The sequence below is a fragment of the Zalophus californianus genome, chromosome 9, assembly GCF_009762305.2.
Source record: "Zalophus californianus isolate mZalCal1 chromosome 9, mZalCal1.pri.v2, whole genome shotgun sequence".
NCBI classification, from domain to species: Eukaryota; Metazoa; Chordata; class Mammalia; order Carnivora; family Otariidae; genus Zalophus; species Zalophus californianus.
In genome coordinates this window covers 16,057,382-16,078,545 of record NC_045603.1, presented here as the reverse complement: position 1 = coordinate 16,078,545, position 21,164 = coordinate 16,057,382, and the positions used below count along the sequence as shown (strand labels likewise).

General features: G+C 40.6%; 1 protein-coding gene across 2 annotated transcripts in view; it reads left to right on the top strand.

Moving 5' to 3' along the window:
• POLR3B (RNA polymerase III subunit B) overlaps positions 1-21,164 on the top strand; it is a 111,114-nt gene that overhangs the window by 50,826 nt on the left and 39,124 nt on the right. For both annotated transcript variants that reach the window (XM_027594631.2, XM_027594632.2), the window contains exons 14-19: positions 1,845-2,045; positions 3,927-4,089; positions 5,283-5,436; positions 8,254-8,328; positions 9,074-9,172; positions 13,346-13,473. In XM_027594631.2, the coding sequence (XP_027450432.1) occupies positions 1,845-2,045; positions 3,927-4,089; positions 5,283-5,436; positions 8,254-8,328; positions 9,074-9,172; positions 13,346-13,473 (820 nt within the window). The remainder of the gene's footprint in view (positions 1-1,844; positions 2,046-3,926; positions 4,090-5,282; positions 5,437-8,253; positions 8,329-9,073; positions 9,173-13,345; positions 13,474-21,164) is intronic.

The following is a 21,164-nucleotide window of genomic DNA, read 5'->3' as shown; positions in this document are numbered from 1 at the left end:
TTCTCAAAAAGTCTGCAGTAGACCTTGTTGCTGGTGGACCCCAGTGCGTCGGCATCCGGGAGAGGATCAGCTTCTAAAATTCTGTGTTACCATTAGTAGCATATTTTCAACAAATAACGTTTTCTTGGAAGAGCAGTTTTAGACTCCTTGTCTGTTCCTCTTCTCTCCCTTTTGTAAGACTCGCGCAGAATACAAGAACAGATCCTCTTGTTGGACATCTTGGCTTTACTCCCCACCTACTTCCTATTTGCCAGCAGCTGCAGCCTTATTTTAGCTCTGTGCAGAATATTTATTTACCTTCCTCGCGCCTACTCTCTGGGCACCAGTCGGTTTACCAAGCTTACTCCCTTTCAGAGCAGAAAAGGAGTTAACTGAAAAAGCAACAGAAGATGTTAACTCGTGAAATAAATGCGTTCGCTCTGTTTCTTTGCTGTGTAATAGACAGTTTCTTCCTAGATTTGACTCTCTTCCATGTTATCGGAAACCTCAAGTTTCTGCAGTGATAGATATTAAATAATAATGATTAAACTTTAGTTTGTGAGGGAACTCCCCCAGAGTCCCATATTTTAATTCAAGCAGATCACCTTATCTCCTTCTGAAACTCAAGCAATTTTTCTCCTATTACAGTTTTTAGCCTGGGATCCGTGAGTCCTCCCTGGAAGTGGGATGTAAAATCTTGTGTTCAAGGGCCTACGTGCATTTTTCCCAAGAGAACAGACATAGCTTTCATCAGAGTCTCAAAAGAAAAATGAAGACCCACCATTTAGAAGATGTAATTTTTTCTTTTGAATCAGAGAGATTATTGAATCAGTAATTTTTTTGGACATTTTCTACTTCACTTTTATATGCATACTGTTTTCTACTGTTCATGTTGCCATGAATTGAAAATTTAACCATTCCTAACATTCATCTTTAAATTATCTTTCAGAGTATTTAATGTGTATATTTAAAACAGTATACTCGGTGCATAGGCGATAAAATAAATGTTCAAGATTTATTTCCTATGAATCTATTTTAAGATTGACATGATAGCCACAGAGAATATATAGTATTTCTTCATATAATATATATACAATTTTTAACCTTGATTAAGAAGCCTACAGTTTAGGGGCGCCTGGGTGGCTCAGTCGTTAAGCGTCTGCCTTCGGCTCAGGTCATGATCCCAGGGTCCTGGGATTGAGCCCCGCATCGGGCTCCCTGCTTGGCAGGAAGCCTGCTACTCCCTCTCCCCCTCCCTCTGCTTGTGTTCCCCCTCTCGCTGTGTCTCTCTCTATCAAATAAATAAAATCTTTAAAAAAAAAAAAGCACACAGTTTATTCATTATCCCTGATACCTGCTATTGGAATCATTTTTGGGGTCATTTTCTATTATATTTTCCTCTAATAAAGACAGATTTTGGAAGACATCCAAATAATAGCATATTATGAAATTATCTCTTTGAGCTTCGAGCTACTTTTACCTTAAAATGTGTGTAGAAATTGCTAGTGTTCTATTAATTAGCTTACTGCTTCCAGTGGAAATCTCTGGTTGAACTGGCTTGTTCAGGATATAATTAGTTCTTCAGAAAGTAAACAGTGTGATGTGATAATGTTGATACATCAAAACGTTCTGACCTGGTTGCTAGACACAGGTGATATTCATGAAAGTGCTAGAAAACCCCAGTGAGTGACCTGGCTCAATTTTCATTTTAATTGTGATATTTTGATTTCTGAATATACATCACGGCTTTAATTTCACAAAGAAATAGTTCCTGTGATGAACCTCTCAGAGTGACTGCAAAGTATCAGGCAATATATGAGCAGATCAGGGGTGGTCTTATGTCTTTTTTTTTCCCCATTCTACAGGGAAATTGGTCTCTAAAGAGATTTAAAATGGACCGCCAGGGTGTGACTCAAGTTCTCTCTCGCTTGTCTTATATATCCGCACTGGGCATGATGACAAGAATCTCTTCTCAGTTTGAAAAAACAAGGAAAGTGAGTGGTCCTCGTTCCCTGCAGCCGTCTCAGTGGGGAATGCTCTGTCCTTCGGACACTCCTGAAGGAGAGGTAAGGTAGCCGCAGAGCCTCAGCTATGTCAGAGGTGATGCCTATTGCTGATGTTCTCCTTCTGCCCCCATTCCTCCAGGCCATATCCGTATTTGGGTCAGCCACTTCTCTGGCAGAGAAATAATTGATGCAGCCTGTCAGGACAACATCCGTGTCATTCGAAAACCAGTACCGACAGAGGCCTTCGATTTAGTATCGCACCTAAATAGAAATATGGTCCCCGTGTTCTTGCTTGTTTAGCCTGTCCCCAAGAATCAAACCATACAACCGTAAGCATGTGAGGGAACATTGATAGACTCCTCACCTTTGTTCATGGGGATCTCTCTCTTTTTTTTTTCCCCACAAAATGCTGGCTATATTTCTAAAAGTGGTGCTATATGCAGATTACTGCTGCAGCAACTGTATGGTGTTCACTGGGATTTCCTTTTAAGCGACTCCTTATTTTCCTTGGGTGTACTTAGAGGGCACCAGAGTTGTAGTGGCAGCCAACAGGGAGCACAAAACCAGGCAGCTGACAGAGGTTCTGCATCACGGCCCTTTCTCCTTCATGCTGACCGTTGTTGGTGTTCGTTGTCAGCTGTAAACTTCCGGAGGAAGGAACCTTGTTAGGTTCCCATTCTGTCGCGAGCTCCTAGCACAGAGCCTTGTTCACAGTAGAGGCCCCACAGATCTCTGCTGAATGAAGCAGTACGTTTGTTATGACATGTGAAAGATGTAAGTTCCAGAGTGTGGGAATTTGTTATGACTCGGGGGAGGTGAAAATAGAAGTCCATACAGAGTTAAGATTTTTAGAAAATTATCATTCTTCTCCTAATTTATCTTAAACCATATGGAAGTTCACACTAGAAGTATGCAGCTTGTCAGATTTGCATAACTTACACCCCTTGGGCTTTGGAACACTGAATTTCCCAGAGTTTGTTTCAGCTAACCTCCTTGAAGTACCTATTTTGTGCATCACCACAGCAGATGGTTTCAAAGAATCAAAGATAAAATCCTACACGTTACGTGTCTCAACTGTTTTGTTTTCTACTTGCTGTGTTAAATCCTTGTTCATGTTTTGTCTTAGATTGTTCTTTGGTTGTATAAAAATTTAAAAATATTTTCTTTTTCACTTTGAAGTAATTTCAGATGTACACAAAAGTTGCAAAAATAGTAAAAAGAATTTCCATAGTCCCTCATCTAGATTCCCCAAATATGAACATCTTACACGACCGTCACTCAGTTATCAACCTTATGAAATTCACATTGATAACAGGGTTATAATCTATAGATTATAGAATCTATACCTTACTCAAATCTTGCCAGTTACCCCACCAGTGTCTCTTTTCTGGCCCAGGATTACACATTGTTTCCAGTTGCCACATCTCCTTAGTCTCTGAATTGGAGCAGTTCTTCGGTCTTTTCTTTGCCTTTTCTGACCAAGAAGCTTTATAGAGTACTGGGCATTGACTAATTGTTGACTCATTTCTGGCCAGTTGTATATTTTTAGGTACCCAGATCTATCAGTGTTTTCCTTTACTGTTTCTATACAGTGTCATCTTAATGACCATGGCGTTCCGTTGTCGGGGAGTAGCAGCTTATGTAATCAATTTCTTTTTTTGAGGGAGCGTTCATGATGCCGTTCTTATTTGCCATTTCAAATAGCACTTTGCTGAGCATTTCTATGGCGAAATCTATGTTTATATCCTTGTTTATTACCTTAGGATAAATTCTTCTGTGTATACGTTTTTAAGTCTCTGGTATGAATCTCCAGAGTGTCCCCTACAAGGCTGTACTGTTTTTCATTGCCACCAGCAAAGCGGTGAGCTTTTTTCAGATACAAACCCCGTACTTTGTATTACTAATGGCCGTTCTTAGAAATGAGTATCTTTTGTCTTTTAGGCTTGTGGTTTGGTGAAAAACTTGGCCCTTATGACACACATCACAACTGACATGGAAGATGGACCCATTGTTAAATTAGCCAGTAACCTGGGGGTAGAAGATGTGAATTTATTATGTGGGGAAGAGCTCTCTTATCCAAATGTGTTTCTCGTCTTCCTCAATGGTGAGTGTGTTATGGAGACCTGTGGAGCCTGATCAGTCTTTGGGTGGGAAGGTAGAGGGAAGCCGTTATCATCCAGGTGTTTACGGACAAATAAACTTCAATTCTGGGCCCAGAGGGCCTTAAGTTAAAGGTAGAAAAATGGTGACAGAAACCGTTATCCCACTGACCAGGTCCTCAGGGTCTGAGAGGATCCCACTGTCAGAGCCCAAGATCGCATTGCAGAGACTGGCTGCCTTCTGCCCTTTCACAGCTCCAGCTGATCCACAGCAGAAAAGGCTCAATGCGTTATCGTTAAGTTCAAGCTAAATATGTGAGACATTCTGCAAAAACAGTCAGATCAGCCCTGACAGCGAGTTGACTTATATTCAGCCACTCAGTGAGGGATTGTCAACAGGCTGTAGCAAGAGGTCCCTCTCTTTCAGCTCATGCTTCAGTTGCTTCTTTCACCCCCTTCAGAGTCCTCCGGAGCCTCGGCAGCGAGTGTGCCTCATCCTTTGTACTTGGGATTTGGTGGTCTGGGTGCCTGTGCCTTTGCATGTCCTCCAGGAGCTCGTCCTGACCACTCAGCTCCCATGCTCTTCTTCCCTTTCCTCCCGCTCTGGGGGCCCAAGTCCTTCCCTGCACAGGCCGCTGACCAGCAAATAGGGCTGTTCCCTGGCCACCTCCTTCAGTATATCCCAGCAGCTAGCGCTGACAGAGCCCTTACTCTGCACTGTCACCCGGGACCCCTCTGAGTCCTCACGCTGACCCTGGGGGCCAAAGTCCGTCTTCCTCATTTCTCAGATGACGATGACACGAAGAGCAGTTGAAGAGTAGCCATTACTGGGTGCTGCGGAGGGTCAACTCATTTCATCCTCCCATCAGCCCTGTGGAAGTGATTGAACCAGTGTTCGAACCTGGGGGATCTGGACCTCGAGTTTCTGCCCCCAGCCTTGTGCTGACCGGTGAGGAACGTGAGGCTAGTTTTTGTGACTCCACCCAGCATGTGGTAGGACTGCCCGTAGACTCAGGTCGTCGGGTGCCATGGCCACTCTCCTGTGTTTCTTTCCTGCAGCCCGTGGCCTGGCTGCCCCGCCGAGTAACAGAGCTTTCAGAGGACGACTCGGGGCTGCTGCTCAGCTTTATTGCGTGGATATTTTCAGTCGAAGCAATCCATTCTTTGTTGCTCTTATCATGTTCTTCTCTCTGCTCAGGTAACATCCTGGGTGTCATTCGAGACCACAGGAAGCTGGTGAATACGTTTCGCCTGATGCGAAGAGCAGGATATATCAATGAGTTCGTTTCCATCTCAACAAATCTCACAGATCGATGTGTCTATATTTCCTCTGATGGAGGAAGGCTGTGCAGGTACAAGTTGCTGAAGAGAGTTCTTAGGTTTACTTCTGAAAGAAATATGCTTGTTTTTGTCTTTGAATCCACTTCCACCTCTTTCGTTGTCGAGAGAAGTTTAATTCAGTTAGCAGACACCTCATGGATATGCATCTGGGTGCTGAGGATTCAAAGATGAATGGGAATCAGTCTCTGCCCTCAGAGAGCTCAGTCCATGGGCAAAGGCAGAGATAATTACTAATAACAGCCAACCATGCTCGTAATAATGCTTGCTAGCCGTTATTTATTATTTCAGTAGATATACCATGTGTAAGGCTTTAACTACATTCAGCTGTGTAAGGGAGGATTACTATTTTTGTTTAACAAATGAGGAACCAGGCGTGAATAACTTACCGAAAGCTAGATAGTGGTGGGGTCTGTTCTTTACTTGACAGTCCTTACAGTTCATTTGACTCCAACAATCATGATCTTACCCACTGTATTCTGTTGCTGTGAGCTGAACTTTAAAGGATGAGTGGGATCGTGTTACCTGGATGAAGGAGGAAAGGAAAGAGGCTGGGGTGGCAAGAATAAAAAACACGGAGGCATGAGCCAGTCATGTTAGACCCAGTGGATGGGCGCCTTCTTGTCATTCAGCACATCTTAAGGTCTTATTCGCAGGTACTGGCCGACAGGTGGGGCACAGAGATGAATATGACAGGGTACCTCGTCTTTGGGGGACATCCAGGGATATCAGCTTGTTTCATAAGCTTCTGTGGTTTTACTGTGGCCGTTCCTTGTGGACCTCAGGTAGGGCTAGGGCCCAAGTTGGTGAGCTAGCAGTGGTTGGAGTGGTGGGCAGAGCTGGGGCTTGGAAGTCTGTCAGAGCTGAGAGCGGACTGCCCTTGTCTGTCCGGCATTCAGCGTCTCCTTCCAGTTAGCCTCCTCACTTTCCTTTGGGAACTGCGCCTCCCCATTGGCAGTCTTCTTGGGACAGTCAGGTGCCCTCTCCTGCTCAGCCAAAGGTCAGAGCCATGACCCTAGCTAGGCCAGTCACAGTCTCTCCTCAGAGAATTTGAATCCCAAATAGAATAACTCAAGGAAGAAGTGGTTGGAGCTGATTCATCCTGACAGCAACACATGCAGGAGACTGCCCGTTATTCCTCCCCTTCTGGATCCTTGGGATCCTTTTCTTTGTGAGGCTGGGCATTTTACCTTTGTTGTTGTTGTTGTTTTTGGATTCTTATCCTTCTAGTAAATTCTTATGCTTTCAGTAAATTCCTTAAAAAAATGTTTTTTTAATTTTTTATTAGTAAATTCCATTTTTGCTTAAATTAGCCAGAATTGGTTTCTGTTCTTTACAACCAAAGGACCCTGGGTGATGACGTACCTCTGTTTGATCCCTGCCTTGCCACGTACTGACTTGTGTGGCTCTGACTTTATTACTTTCCATGGCTGAAAAAATGTAAATGACAGCAATACCTCCGTGGGGTTGTCCTGAGAACTAACTGGTAGAAGGTGTGGAAAGTGCCTTGTAGGTGCCAGGCACCTATTAGGTGCTTATTTATAGCTGTTAACATAATCAGTTGGGGGGGGGAAACAGTAGCATTTTCTTAGGTTACTCTTTCTGGGGATTTTTCTCTTTCATTACATTCAGTATTACGGAATAGTCTAAAAGAAATGAATTCTTTTTTAGAAGTCGTTTTGTAATGGCCTGACATAGATCCAGCAGGACGAACAGGTAGTTTACTGAGTGAGTAGAGGGGAGTGAGGTAGCTGAGTGGGACTGCCCCCTCTCCTGCGTCCGTCTTTGTCCCCGCTTATGGGTCTCTTGGCCCATGAACGAGGGAGCAGTGCTCTCTGCCTCCCTCCCCAGAAGAAGCCAGGATTTCGAGGTAATGTGGATTTCCATGAAAAGTTCACTCAGTTCATTTTTCAGCAACTTGTGTTCCCCTTTTGTAATTGTGCAGCTCTTCTTCTTAACTGTTTAAAAGTGCTCATTAGTCCTCAAATAGTTATTTGGACTTGAGGGTAGAGTGCACAAGTGTCTGGTGGTTGCTCGCTCCTCTCTCTAAGAGCTGCTTATCCAAATAGCAACAGCCCTTGACGTTTCGGGGCCGCATGCCATCCTTTGTGTCGGTGTTTCCTCGTGGTGGCGAGGCCTTCAGCGGCGGATCACCGCTGACAGTTACAGGTTAATCTACCAGAGTGGGGAGACCAAAAGCTCTCTCTACCTCACACCCATTAGCTCACTCAAAATCACAATGTAAAAAAGTTTTATTCTCTGAAAATGTGTAGCTTTAGGTAACCTGCCAGCGTAGCCTAGTGATGTCTGTCCAAAAAGAAGCCACTCTAAACAGCAGATGTCCATCAGACCTTCACTGCAGGACGCCGTTGTCCTCCTCAGGAACCGTTCTCTGCCTGCTGGCTTCCTGGGTCATAGACCACGTATTCCTATGTGAAATCCTACGAAATGTCTTTGGTATTATGCATTTACAACATCTGTTTTAAGAAATAGGACAGTAAAGATTTTGTTTCTAGATCTTACCGAGTATCATTTTTGTGTGGCCTTTCCATTTAAAACCAGGTATTTCCTAAGATACTTGGATATATGTGTGTGCATCCATGTGCATGTGCGCACATACACGCGTGCGCTGGTGTGCGCACGCCTGTGAATGTGTGTGTGAGAGAGAGCAGATAGGACCCTCCACGCTCACACATGCAGAGAATACCTGGGGTCCTCAGGCAGTCCAGGAATCGGTTTGATCACATCCCAGTTTCCCTCATTTCACTACAGTAAACTTACTTGCTGACTTCTTTTGAGCTACTGTGAATTTGTTTGTTTTTTTTTTTCAGACCCTACATAATTGTTAAGAAACAGAAGCCTGCGGTCACAAATAAGCATATGGAAGAACTGGCTCAAGGATACAGGTAGTTGGCCAAAAGCAAAACTTCTCAGTCTCCTTTAAGAGTCATATATAGGATTTAATCAGCAATGACATTATTTGATCTGAGCTTTTAAGAAAAGTATATTTTCATTTTTAGTCTCTTAATTCCTCCCTACCCAGTGTATCAGCCTCTCCTCTCTATGTGAACTTGCCCAGACTTTGTAAAATACTTACCGGTTTGTATCATGCGGATCACAGAGTGTTGGTGTAAATGAGCGCACTGTGAAGTAACAAAGGGCTATGTTGATGTGGATGCTGGGCCTCTCATCATAGGGGCTCTTAAAAGTCATAGAAGATATTTTCAGAAGTGGGGACCAGACTAGGGCGCCAGTTAAGCATCTGGTCTTGATTTCTGCTTGGGTCATGATCTCAGGGTTATGAGATCAAGCCCTGCATTGGGCTCTGTGCTGGGCATGGAGCCTGCCTAAGATTCTCTCTCTCCCTCTGCCCCTCCCCACCCCGCCCCGGCTAACACTTTCTCTCTCTCTCTCTCTCCAAGGAGAGGGGGGGGGCCAGATTGACGAGTATCACAGATGTTTTTATTTCAATGATTTGCGATTACTCTGTGATCCAAGAGTAACATGTTTCAAGCATCCCAGTGTTTTGATACTTTGTGGGGAGAAAGGTTCTTTGGGTGCAAATGAAAGCCAGTATCCTCCATTATCCCATGTAAAACATTGCAGTAAAAATGCTTATTAGTAATGTACATTTCACCAATATTTTCCCAGGAATTTTGAAGATTTCTTACATGAGAGTCTGGTTGAATATTTAGATGTAAATGAAGAAAATGACTGTAACATCGCACTCTATGAACATACCATTAATAAGTAAGTAGGATCCATAACAACCATGATTAAAACCTGTTCTGATTAAATCACCTTTTCATTTCATCTCTTCTGTTGTGTTGCCTCTTAGTAGGAGCTGTTAGAAGTTTACTGTCCTATAATAAAGCATAACCCATCATTTATCCCAGTGTAGGATTATCACAAAACTAATAATATGTAGACTTAATTATCTTTTCTATTCATGTTACACTTAGTGTATATTTTTTGAAAGGAATTGCTTCTCTGGTTCTCATATTTGATTACTGTCAAAATTGAACTAACGGATCAGACTATGTAAAGATGTATTTCTCTCTTCTGGAGAGGAGGACATCTGAATTCTTGTTGATATAGGAATTCCATATATTCTGTGTTACAAGGATGTCTCTAAACTTATGTGCAATATAAATAAGAAATGGTAATATGCTCACAGTGTTTCAAGAATAGTAATATTTTTAGAAGCATCTGTTCTATTTGGAATACATTAGAAGACATTTATATAACTTTCTGTCTGATGCGTGTGGCTGGTGGTACTGCTTACCTGAAACTGGAATTTTTGTACTTTTATCGTGAAATAATTAAGGAGCTTAATACTACCATCTGATAACTATTTAGGTCTTGAATCAAGAAAGCACTTTTCTGTTTCCTGCTACCAGATGAAATGTACTGCTTCATTGTTGTCTTATTATAATTTAGTAAACAATGCTTTTCAGTCAAAATCTTTATTCCTTAAAGGTGGGACTCTCTCAAAGTGCTATTTTTATACTCCTGATTTGAAGATTGAGTGAATACAAAGGAGACCGCTTAGGTAGTAACCCTGTGAATAGCAATCTGTCCTGCTTGTTTCTTAGCCAGAAACCAGTCTCAGACTTGACGCCTCTCCTCCTGTTCGCCCACAGCTGGTCCCTTAGCCTATCATGTAGACCCTCAGGGTATACCTGGGGTCTGATCTCTTTCCCTGCCTCCACCTACCGCCCTAGTCTAGGCTGCTTCCATAGCTTGCCTGGGGACTTGCAAAAGGCTCCTGACTCTTTTGCCCTTGTTCCTGTACAGTGTTTTCTTCATAGGTGAAAGTGGTCTTTTCCCTTCTCTTCTCAAACCCCCAGGGCTTTCCCTCTCCCCTGGAAGTCCTTACAGAGGCCTGAAGGTCCTGCACAATCCGCCCACCCCTCCTGGTGCCTGCAGCATCATCCTCCTCTCCTCCCTCACTCTCCTTAAGCACACTGGCCTCTTCCTCACACCTCAAGCCTGCTTCCGCCTCAGCACCTTTGCCCTGACTTTTTGCTCGCCTGGGACACTCACCTCCTTTGCCCTGGCTGTTTGCTCGCCTGGGACACTCAGCTCCGTCATCACGCACTCCTTCACCTCCTCCAGGTCTTCCTTAGTTGTCACCTTCTCAGTGCCTCTTCCTGATGACCCCATTTAGAATAGATACCCCTCCTCTTGGGGCGCCTGGGTGGCTCAGTCGTTAAGCGTCTGCCTTCGGCTCAGGTCATGATCCCAGGGTCCTGGGATCAAGCCCCGCATCGGCCTCCCTGCTCGGCGGGAAGCCTGCTTCTCCCTCTCCCACTCCCCCTGCTTGTGTTCCCTCTCTCACTGTGTCTCTCTGTCAAATAAATAAATAAAATCTTAAAAAAAAAAAATAGATAGCCCTCCTCTGGGCACTCACTCCTCTTCACTGCTTTATTTTTCTACCTTACAATAAAATCTATAAAATGTCTCTTATTGATTTATCTGTATTATTTCTCCACTAGAAGCTTCACAAAAGCAGGGATTTTTCTCTGTCTTGTTCACTGTAATATAGGAATGCAACCATTAGTATCAGTAGCACCCAGTCACCAAGCTGACCCATATATCGTTTTGGCTTATTTTAAAAATAGGAAAAATTTGGTATTCTGTAATTCATACTTGTGACATTTTTTTTTCAGCGTAGACATGTATGAAGTAAAAAGACTCAATCCCCTTCTTTCCCCATCCCACCAAACCAGCCTCCAGATATAGTCATTGCCAGTGGTTTAATGTATACTCTTTTAGATTTTTTTCTAAGTGAATACAAGCATACATACGTGGTCTCAAGGCAACATATTTAAATTATCTTCATTTTGAAACTTAGCATCATTATCAATTTTATCATTCTAGGCACTTTTCTATATTAGTGTATGCTTGTATGTTTATATAAATATATTACTTTAATTTCTTTATATTACATTGACTACACATAGTTGATTTAACCTGTTGATGAATATTTAGGGTGTTTTCCAGTTTTTCCACTGTTGCAAACAACAGGTTACTGAGTCTTAATTTGAGCTAAATTTAACACCCCTATACACGTTGAATAGAAAGTCTTCTATTTCCTGCAGGACAAAAGATTATGGTGGTTATAATTTTGAATAATAGTATTCCTTTTTGTTTCATAAAAATCAAAATCCAGAGCATTTAGACTTTGAATAATTATTAGATAACACATGATCTTCTGTATATTTTTGTTACAAAAAAAGAAGAAACTTAGGTCTGTACCTTCATTTTTCAGCTTGCTTCAACCTGTATATCTGAAAAAGTAGTTTTTATTTACATGGGGAAATTGGCCCATATTATCAAATTGGCCAATATTTGAACAAAACAGTACATTTTAAAAATCTGTTTTACTCTAGGACATAAAATGTCACTATAAGCTGTTTCTCTTTAAAAAAAAATAAAAAAACCTAGGGCCCGTTCCCGTTCCCTCTCTGCTGACAAAGACTTAACATGTCTGAGAGAGTTGGGGTTCTGCTAGGTTATGAGGTCAAAACTATGTTCTTCAAACCAAGAGCTGCATGGAAAGCATCCTTTTTAACCAAACTAGGGACATAATTCACGTGTGTATTGAAGGAAAAAAAAAAAAGTCCGATGGATTAGTGGGAGATCTTTTGCCATGTGTATTGCAACTAATTTTCCTCGGTGGTTTGGGTTATCTTGGAAATCACTTGTCTTCACAGTACTGTAAACCATTGAAATTACTGAATCTATGCCTCACAACTACTTGAGGACGGAATAGAGGGTCAGCAGAGTCCACAGACCCTGCATGTAATGTCTTCCTTCCAGCAAGATCCAGAAACAGTCTGGCTTCTCTTTCCCTTTAAAATACCTGAGTTGCTGTATCAGTTAGCCAAAACAGGGATTTTTACAAAAATATATTACAAAAGCAGCCAAGATTCTAACACCTACTAGATAAAGTCTTACTTTATATCCGGTTCCTACAGCTGAGCTGTCCAAGAAAAATACCATGCAAACCCATATATCTAAGTTTCCCAGTAGCCAACTGAAAAAAGAAAAAAGAACCAGATGAAGTTAATCTTAATAATTTTATTTAACCCACTCTATCTAAAATATTGTCATGTCATTATGCAATCAATATAAAAATACTGAGATTTTTTTTTTTTTTCCTATACGGCTTCAAAGCACATCTCAGTTTGAAGGCTAAATGTTTACTGGAAATACCTGATCTGATCGTAACATTTACAGTTGAAAAAGTAGATTCACAAGTATAAGTTGTTACAAACATAAAGGTTTTGAATAACTGAACTGAGTTATTTGAGTTTTAAAATATAATTAAGTAAAATTAAAAATTCAGTTCCTCAGGCATGCTAATCTAAGTGGAAAGTGCTGAACAGCCACATTTAGCTGGTGGCTATGGTATTGGTCCCCTTAGGTCTATGGTAACTATTCTTAAATGGGGTGTATTCTTCTCTAAAATGGTAATGCAACTTTGTCATTGATACAATTTGGAGAAGTGAGGAAAAAGCCCACTCATCCACTGGTACTGCATTTGGATATAGCCCAGTAATTTCTTTACAATTATTAGTTATTGTTGTTAGTATGTAATAATGTTTTATTTTTTTACCTGGGCATTCTATACCATCTCCCTTCTCTTGTATTTCTATAAGTAATAAGTTTCTATTACTGAAGGAAACAATTTGTTTTACTATATTTTATTTAAGTAGGTTTTTTTAATCAGTTTTACTAGCATCAAATTTTATTCTTGAGGTTTTGTATGAATTATATTTTATATATAAATTTTTATATAAAATTATATATTTTATTTACGTCCTTTGGGGACCTTTGTGATGATATTTTTTTACTACCTTTAAGAGGGATTTATTCTAGTCCTTGGTGTCTAAGATGTCTGTTCTTAATTGACAGAGATACCACCCACTTGGAGATTGAGCCCTTCACTCTTCTTGGTGTTTGTGCTGGCCTCATCCCATACCCTCATCATAACCAGTCCCCAAGAAACACATATCAGTGTGCCATGGGGAAACAAGCCATGGGTAAGATTTCCTTCTTGAACTTGGTTCTCAATTCTTGGATAAAAGACTTCAATCTTTATTCTTACTTCACTAGTATTGAATGTTTGGCTAAGTCAGGCATTGCTGGTACCTGAGTGTTACTAACCTCAGAGGGCTTGCGGGTGCCCCTGCCATGTCTACGGTGTCAACAAAAATAGAGAAAACCTCTCTGAACTTATTTCTTTGACCAAACAAGGGGATATATAATAAATGTCACAGAATGATGAGGGGGTAAATGGAGAAAAGCTCTATAAAGTATAAGTTGTGAACCAGGAGAAATGGAAGAAAGCACGGAAAAACACAAGTTTGAGGGAAGAGTGGAAAAAGGAATAGAGCTGCAGATGCACAGTGTGTATTAGAACGTGATCGTGACGGTCTGGGTGACAGTCATTGAACACATCACATCCTTGCAGTTGCTCCTGTAGCTTCTGAAACATGTCAGCCAGTTTCCGAATTCCTTTTCCTTCCTTCCTTCTCTTTTAGCTTTTATCCATCCCTAGCACTTGCGGAGCATCACAGATAGACCAGACGGTGGGCTGGCCCCTGAAAATGGAGGGGAGAGAAAGAGCCCTGTCCTCAAGGAGTTCACAGTCTAGTGGGAGAGCCCAACAAGTACAACCGTAACTGAATGTGTTTGATAAATGCTGTCGTGGACCGACAGCTAGAATCTTAGGGAAGGAGAGCAGAGAGGTCACTTGAGATTAGAGAGTAGGTTGTTTCTGAAGAATAGAACTGAACGACTTCTTGAAAGACCCTGAGTATTTTTCACAGGCGTAGAAATAGAAGCGAGGATTGCATGGGGATCTTGGTGCTTTGGTCTGGCTGTTTAACATAATATAGGAATAGTGTGTACTGGAGAGGTGCCGTAGATTAAGGAATTTGGGTTTTATCTGGAAGGTGATACAGAGAGGATACCAGCCCCCCCCAAAAAAGTTTTGCTTATAAACTTTTTTTGAAATGTTAAAAATCATTTAAGTCCTAGTAAGTTTAATTTATTTTCATATATGTCTATGATATCAGTATGACTTGTCATTTCTGGTTTAAAGTATGCTACAGGGAGCTTCATGAAGAAACCAAAAGGTTTTTGAGTTGCGTTTGGGTAACGTCCAGAATGCATTTAGCTTCTCCGTTACCAGCGATCAGGTGTAATTGACCATAGCTTGACAATTTCTTTTCGAGTTTTTATATTGCCCTTTTGGTTGGCAAAACATGTCCTGCAACCATTTACCTGAATGATGTAATGCCTGGACAGTTCAGAATAATTCCCAGTGGGAAAATCCAAACAGTGGCTCATCAATTTCGCCTTTCCCATTCATCCTCAGCAGCAGTGTAGGCTGATTTCCCGCATGTGCTTGTGACTTGCTAACAAGTTGAAATATACAGTACTGAATCCTGTGTGTCATGAAAGGACTATCACTTCTATTGGGTTTACCAAACCATTTTGTTTCATGATGTGAATCCTGGCTGAAACAATACACCTTTTGTGTAGAACCTCCAGCAGAATTAACGGAAGACTAATCACTTCATCGCTAACGCCACTCTTTGGTTGTGTTTGAAGATTAAAACAGAAAGGGCTACGAATCTATCTCCACTTGGTGAATCTTCTTCTTTTTTTTTTTTAAATAAAGAAGTGACTTGAAGGAAAGAAATCATATTTTTATTTTTGTAATTCCTCTCCCTACCAAAAAAAAAAAAAAAAAAAGCCTTTATTTTGTGACTATGAGTATCTGAAACGTTTGGTTAGTTACCACACACAGTTAAGCAGGATCAGTGTGTACAGAAAGCCAATTCAGTGTCTGTAGAGTTCTTTTGTAGTTTTCTGTGTGAAGGTTTTTTTTCTCGTTTTGTTTTGAGTGTCATTTGCAATTCATTGTCTGTGTTTTCTGAGGTTGGTGTATTCAGCTGCTCTGACCCTGGGTCCTGCACATTTAGCTCCTTGGATACAATCCTCTGACGTTACTGCTGACGCTAGGAAGACAAAAGCCACTGAATATCTTAAGTAATAAAAAAAAGGCTTTGTTACTGTTTGTTATTATAAAACACCTGACTGGAAAGAAAAGCATCGAGATAAAAGTACATTCAAAGTTGGCACATTACATGACCACGTTTCTCTTTGGACACTCAAATAGCTGCAGAAGTACCAAGCAAGGTCTATATGAAAAATCACAAAAGGAACAAGGCCGGCAGAGGGAGAAAACCCACAGCAGAAACCCAGGTCTGTAAAGCAGACCTAGCACTTTGAGTTGGACTTCTCTGAGTCATTTTAATTCCTTGCAGTCTTGGCAGCTGGTAACTAAAAGGCACGCTATCCCATTTTAAGTATGAGCCATTGCTGAAGACTACCTCTCAGAGATTCTGTATGAATGGCCTGAAGTAATATTTTAGTTGCTGTTCATCCATTAGTCCATGTGGAAAGTGGAGTTAAAGCACTACACATTCTTGCCAGCCTGGAAGATTTGCTCTCTACTTTTCACGACCAACCGTCCACCCCCAGTCAAGAGTGACGAAATGAGAGCAAGTCATTTTTCTATCCCTACAAAGGAGACCAAGATGAGCTGAAAGCGCAGAGACTGATAAGCCTCACCTTTCATAAGAGAGAGCGCACTTTAGTAAACATAAAACACCAGCAGAGGTGTTTCTTAAATCTGATTAATAAAGTGCAGGTTTCTGCGTTCTGTCTTACTGCGCTACTGAGAAGCACCTGACCTTCGATGGATACAGCTCTGTTGTGACAAGGTCCAGAGGAAGAAGCCAGGTAGACGTGGATGGAAGTGGCTGGGTCTCCAGGTCACTCAGTACTGCAAGTAAAAGCTGTGTATTGGAGCTGCATTGTATGTGCTCCCTGGCACCAGACGCCAAGTCCGCATGAGTCATGCTTTCATATCCTGTCCATTTTATTAGTTGGCAATCCTCTAGTGGAACACTTTCTCCTGGTTAAAAGGATCTTTCAGTCACTATCAGCTCAGTTAATGAATATGTATCACATACCTCTCCTAGCCACGGCCTCTTCCCAACCCGCCTTCACCTCCAAATTGCTGGGACTTTTTTTTTCTAAGCTCAGGAAGTAATACAGCTTCTGTTTCTGTTTTTGTTTTCAATAGATTCTGGTCAAAGCAGGTAGTTCCTTCTCTTATACTCCCTACTTTATAATAGGATGGGATGTTCTAGAAATAGCCTAGAAGATTTTGAGATCTTAAAAACATAATATACAAAGATCCTCATAAAATTTTGTTTCACTCTACATCTTCCATTTCATTCAACTTTCTGTTTGAATTTTTTTTTTAGAAGATTTATTCTTTATCCTTTTGGTAGATACAAATTGAAAAGAAGTGTTGGCCAAATTATCCCTGGCAATTATATTTTAGAATTTCACTGTTGGTTAAAAAAAAAAAAATTAAAATCATTGTAGCTATTTCAGATGTAAGATGATATGACATTTCCTGAGTCTAGAAAGTTAATAATGAATATTTATGGAGATAAAATTACACTGTAGTTCAGTATATAGGGTTTGAATTGGAGGCAGAATGGGTTATAGTGCAGGGCCAAGGGGTGTATGTTTGTTACTACTAGTGTCGTTAATAGTATTGTTAATGTTGCCACTTACTGACTACTCAAATGATTTATACACATTTCTTTTAATCATCACAATAACCCTGTCATAGAATACGTACCTTTTTTGTTTCTGACAAGGAGACGGAATCCCACTTTGGTTGAGTAACTTAAAAAAGGTTACATTCTGTCTTCTGGGCAAGGCATAATGTGACTATCTATAAAACTTATAAAATTCTTCTCAATGGAAACTAACTTTTTTCCTCACTTTTTCTCCCTCACTGTGGATCAAGACCTACTAAGTGTCAGTGAGGATGTGGAGCAGCTAAAAATCATGTGCCTTCCCTGCTAGACTGTAGAATATAAGCACTTTGAGGACAGGGCTAGGTCTGTGTTATTTATTACTGTGTCCTTGGTGCCTAGCAGAGTGTTAGCTCAGTAGGTTCAGTAAAGTACTTAATGTTTCAACAACAAATTAATCAATCTCTGGGCACATTAAAGTTGTTAAGAAATCAGGTGCATATTTTTGAAAAGAATCTTTGAAAAGAACTAAGTTGGAAAGCTTAATACAACTTGATTTTTTTTTAAATTTTTTATTGTTATGTTAATCACCATATATTACATCATTTGTTTTGGTGTAGTGTTCCATGATTCATTGTCTGTTCATAACACCCAGTGCTCCATGCAGAATGTGCCCTCTTTAATACCCATCACCAGGCTAACCCATCCCCCTACCCTCCTCCCCTCTAGAACCCTCAGTTTGTTTTTCAGAGTCCATCATCTCTCCTGGTTCGTCTCCCCCTCTGACTTACTCCCCTTCATTCTTCCTCGGCTGCTATCATAATACAACTTGATTTTAAGATTTACTATAAAGACTGTAACGAAGACAGTAAGATACTGACATAAGGGTAGATACGTAGATCAGTGGAACAGAATCAGGAATCCAGAAGTAGACCCACATTTCTGTGGGCATTATATTTTCAATGAGTGTGTCAGGACATTTCCAGGGGAAAGGAAAATCTCTTCAACAAAATAAAATGTATGTATGTGTATCTGTATAGAAATGAGCATCAACTCCTACGTCATAACCATACGAAAAACTAACACAAAATGAATCATACTCAGAATGTAAGTGCTAAACCCATAAAATGTGTAGAAAGAAACATAGGCAAAAGTCTTCATGAGCTTGAGTGACCTAAGTAAGATGTCTTAGAACTCAAAAAGCACAGGCTATGAAAAAGGAAAAAAAAATTAATAATATAGACTTCCTCAAAATTAAACTTTTATCCTTCAAAAGACACTATTAAGAATATGAAAGACCTTAATCCACAGAATGGGAGCAAGTATTTGCAATATATACATCTGATAAAGGATTTGAGTCTGGTACATATAAAGAACTCTTCCATGATAAGACTACTCCGTTTAAAGACAGCAGCAATCAAAACCAGACACTTCACAAAGAGTAATAAGAATGACCCGTAAGCTCAAGAAACTCTGTTCAATGTTATTAGTTGTCAGGTAAATGTAAATTAAAACTGAGATACCACCACCTGCTCGACAGAACAACTGAAATGGAAAAGGTAGACATACTAACTGTCAGTGAGGAGATGGAGCAGGTAAAAAGCGTGTTCACTCCTGGCACAAACGTAAAAGGTCTACTACTTTGGAAAATTCTTAAGCAGTTTTTTAGGTCAACCGTACCATTACCAAACCACCCAGAAATTCCAATCCTGTGTATTTACCCAAGAGAAGTGAACACACAAAGTCTTCTGAGTGAACGTTCATAGCAGCTTTATTCACAAGTGCCCCAAACGAAACAATTCAAATATCCATCAGCAGGTGAATGGGTAAACAAACCGTATAAACATGTGGTGCAATAGTTCTCAGCAACAGCAAAGAATGAACTACGATACAACCACCTGGATGGATCTCAGAAGCATTATGCCGAATGAAAAAAGTGGCACGATAGTCCATACTGCAGGATTCCATTTATATAAAATGCTAGAAAATGCAAACTGTAATGATAAACAGAGCTGTGGTTGCCTCGGGTCAGGAACAGAGGGAGGGATCTTTTGGGAGTGTCAGAAATGTTCTGGATCTTGATTGTGGTGGTGGTTTTATGAAGGAATAAATCTGTCAGAACTCATCAATACGTACACTTTAAATGGGTGAAGTTTATTGTATTTAATAATGTTATTAAATTTTAAAAAATTGGGCAAAGGAAGACAGAAAAAATAGTTAAATGCATAGAACTTCGTCTTCTTTTTTCAGTATATATTTCCTAAGCTATTCCTAAGCTGTATGTATGCTTACTAACCTTTTTTCATCCCACCTTAAAATAAAAAACTTCCTCACTCTTTTAACCTACATGGACATACCTTGCTGTGCCATCCTGTGGCTTTTTAAGAAAGTTATGATCAAGAAAATATGATTTTGTAAGAAAGATCATGTCCTGGGTAGTAAGGAAATGAGTCAGTAGTTACAACACTGAAGACTGCAGTTAGAGCAAAATTGGACAGTGGAGGGAGAGCCCTGCTTACAGATACTCTCATCACATTAGTTATTACGTATGTGCAATGCCCTTTTTAAGGAAGCTGAAAATAGTAAGAAGCATCCTAGTTTGAGCACGCGCTTCACCCAGACTAGGTGAATGTCACTCATGACATTTTCTCAAAAAAAGCTTGCTTATTGGCAAAATAGTCATTCAGGATTTTTATAAAAACTATGGGGTGTGATAGCATTTTGAAGTTTTGTAATAGAGAAGTCATAGCTTATAAATCATGTTTTCACCAACACACCTGTCAAGACTGCTAAAAACCTATATCCACAGGTACTCCTACGAGTTCTTTAAAAAGTCTTTGAAGAAAATTTCTAATGAGATCATAAGCACCAAACATTTGCTGAGCCATTTTGCTGTTCATCCATACAGTGGTCAGTTCAGTTGTGATGCCCGAGAATTGCGTTCTGGGCCTGGTAGCACAATTTATAGCGGGATCCAGTCTCTTTCACCATTGTTCAGAGGTGCAGCCATGAATGCTTCCCTGCTGCATAATAATGCTTGTCTCAGGTTTCAGAAGCCGTGTTTGGCAGCCTGGTGGGACATTGCCTGAACCCTTGTCTCAAGCTGGGTGAAGTATACAATTGGAACTGAAATCTTGACATAAATTTTAAATGACTTCATATAGAAGGACAAACTTATTGTCAGTGAACTTTACCACGATCCAGGCAACAGTGATTTTCTTTCTAAAACAGTAAGTGATCTGTTACCAGGTGGTCCTGCCCAGTTTATTAGTTGGCACCAAAATAACATAAATTAATTGGCAGTATATTATAGTGTAAACTCAAGAAAAAGTTCATGATAAATTTGCTGAGATTTAAGTACAAACATATACTGTCATAAAAAGTATAATGCAGTTCAGTTTCATTTACTGACATTTACTGAGCATCTGTAGTGGGCCCCCCACTGTACTAGGTGTTCATACCCTACAGATTTCATTTTTTCTTTGAGTAGTAATTGTCAAGGAGTACCATATCATTTTTGCTGCCTGAATAGGTTATTTTCATCCCTGAATTGAAATTATGACATGAATATGAGAGATGAAGGAAATAAATATTGAGTTTTGGTATCTGCTCATCTTAGAGCTTAACTCCATTAAACAACACTAAGGCATCTTGGGGTGTGTGGGTATTGAGGGTGTATCACTATGGAAGCATGTGCAAGAGAAAAAGAGACTAAAGGCTACCTTCTTAGCCACTGAAGGGAAAAGAAGAGATACCCTGGAGAAGTTAAAGAGGTTCAGTGGCCCACACGTAAGTTTAGTAGTAGGGCAAACATGAGTCCCCATTCTAAGGTCTCTGAGTAGGAGAGTGTATTGTCTTCACGGGACCAGGAGAGTGAAACTCTTTTTTTGGTGCAAGTCTGTGAACCCTAGTGAATCCCTTTGGGGAAAAGGGAGAAAGGATAACATTCTGATTTCACTTCCAGTTGATGGTAACAGCCTTCCAAGGTGCAAAGAGGTGGAAAGCCTGATTGCTAAGGACCTAAAAACCTATACCTGATTGAACAGGACCCTGGATTCCTTACGGGAAAGGACCATGCCCTTCCCCATTTTATCTCTGGTGTT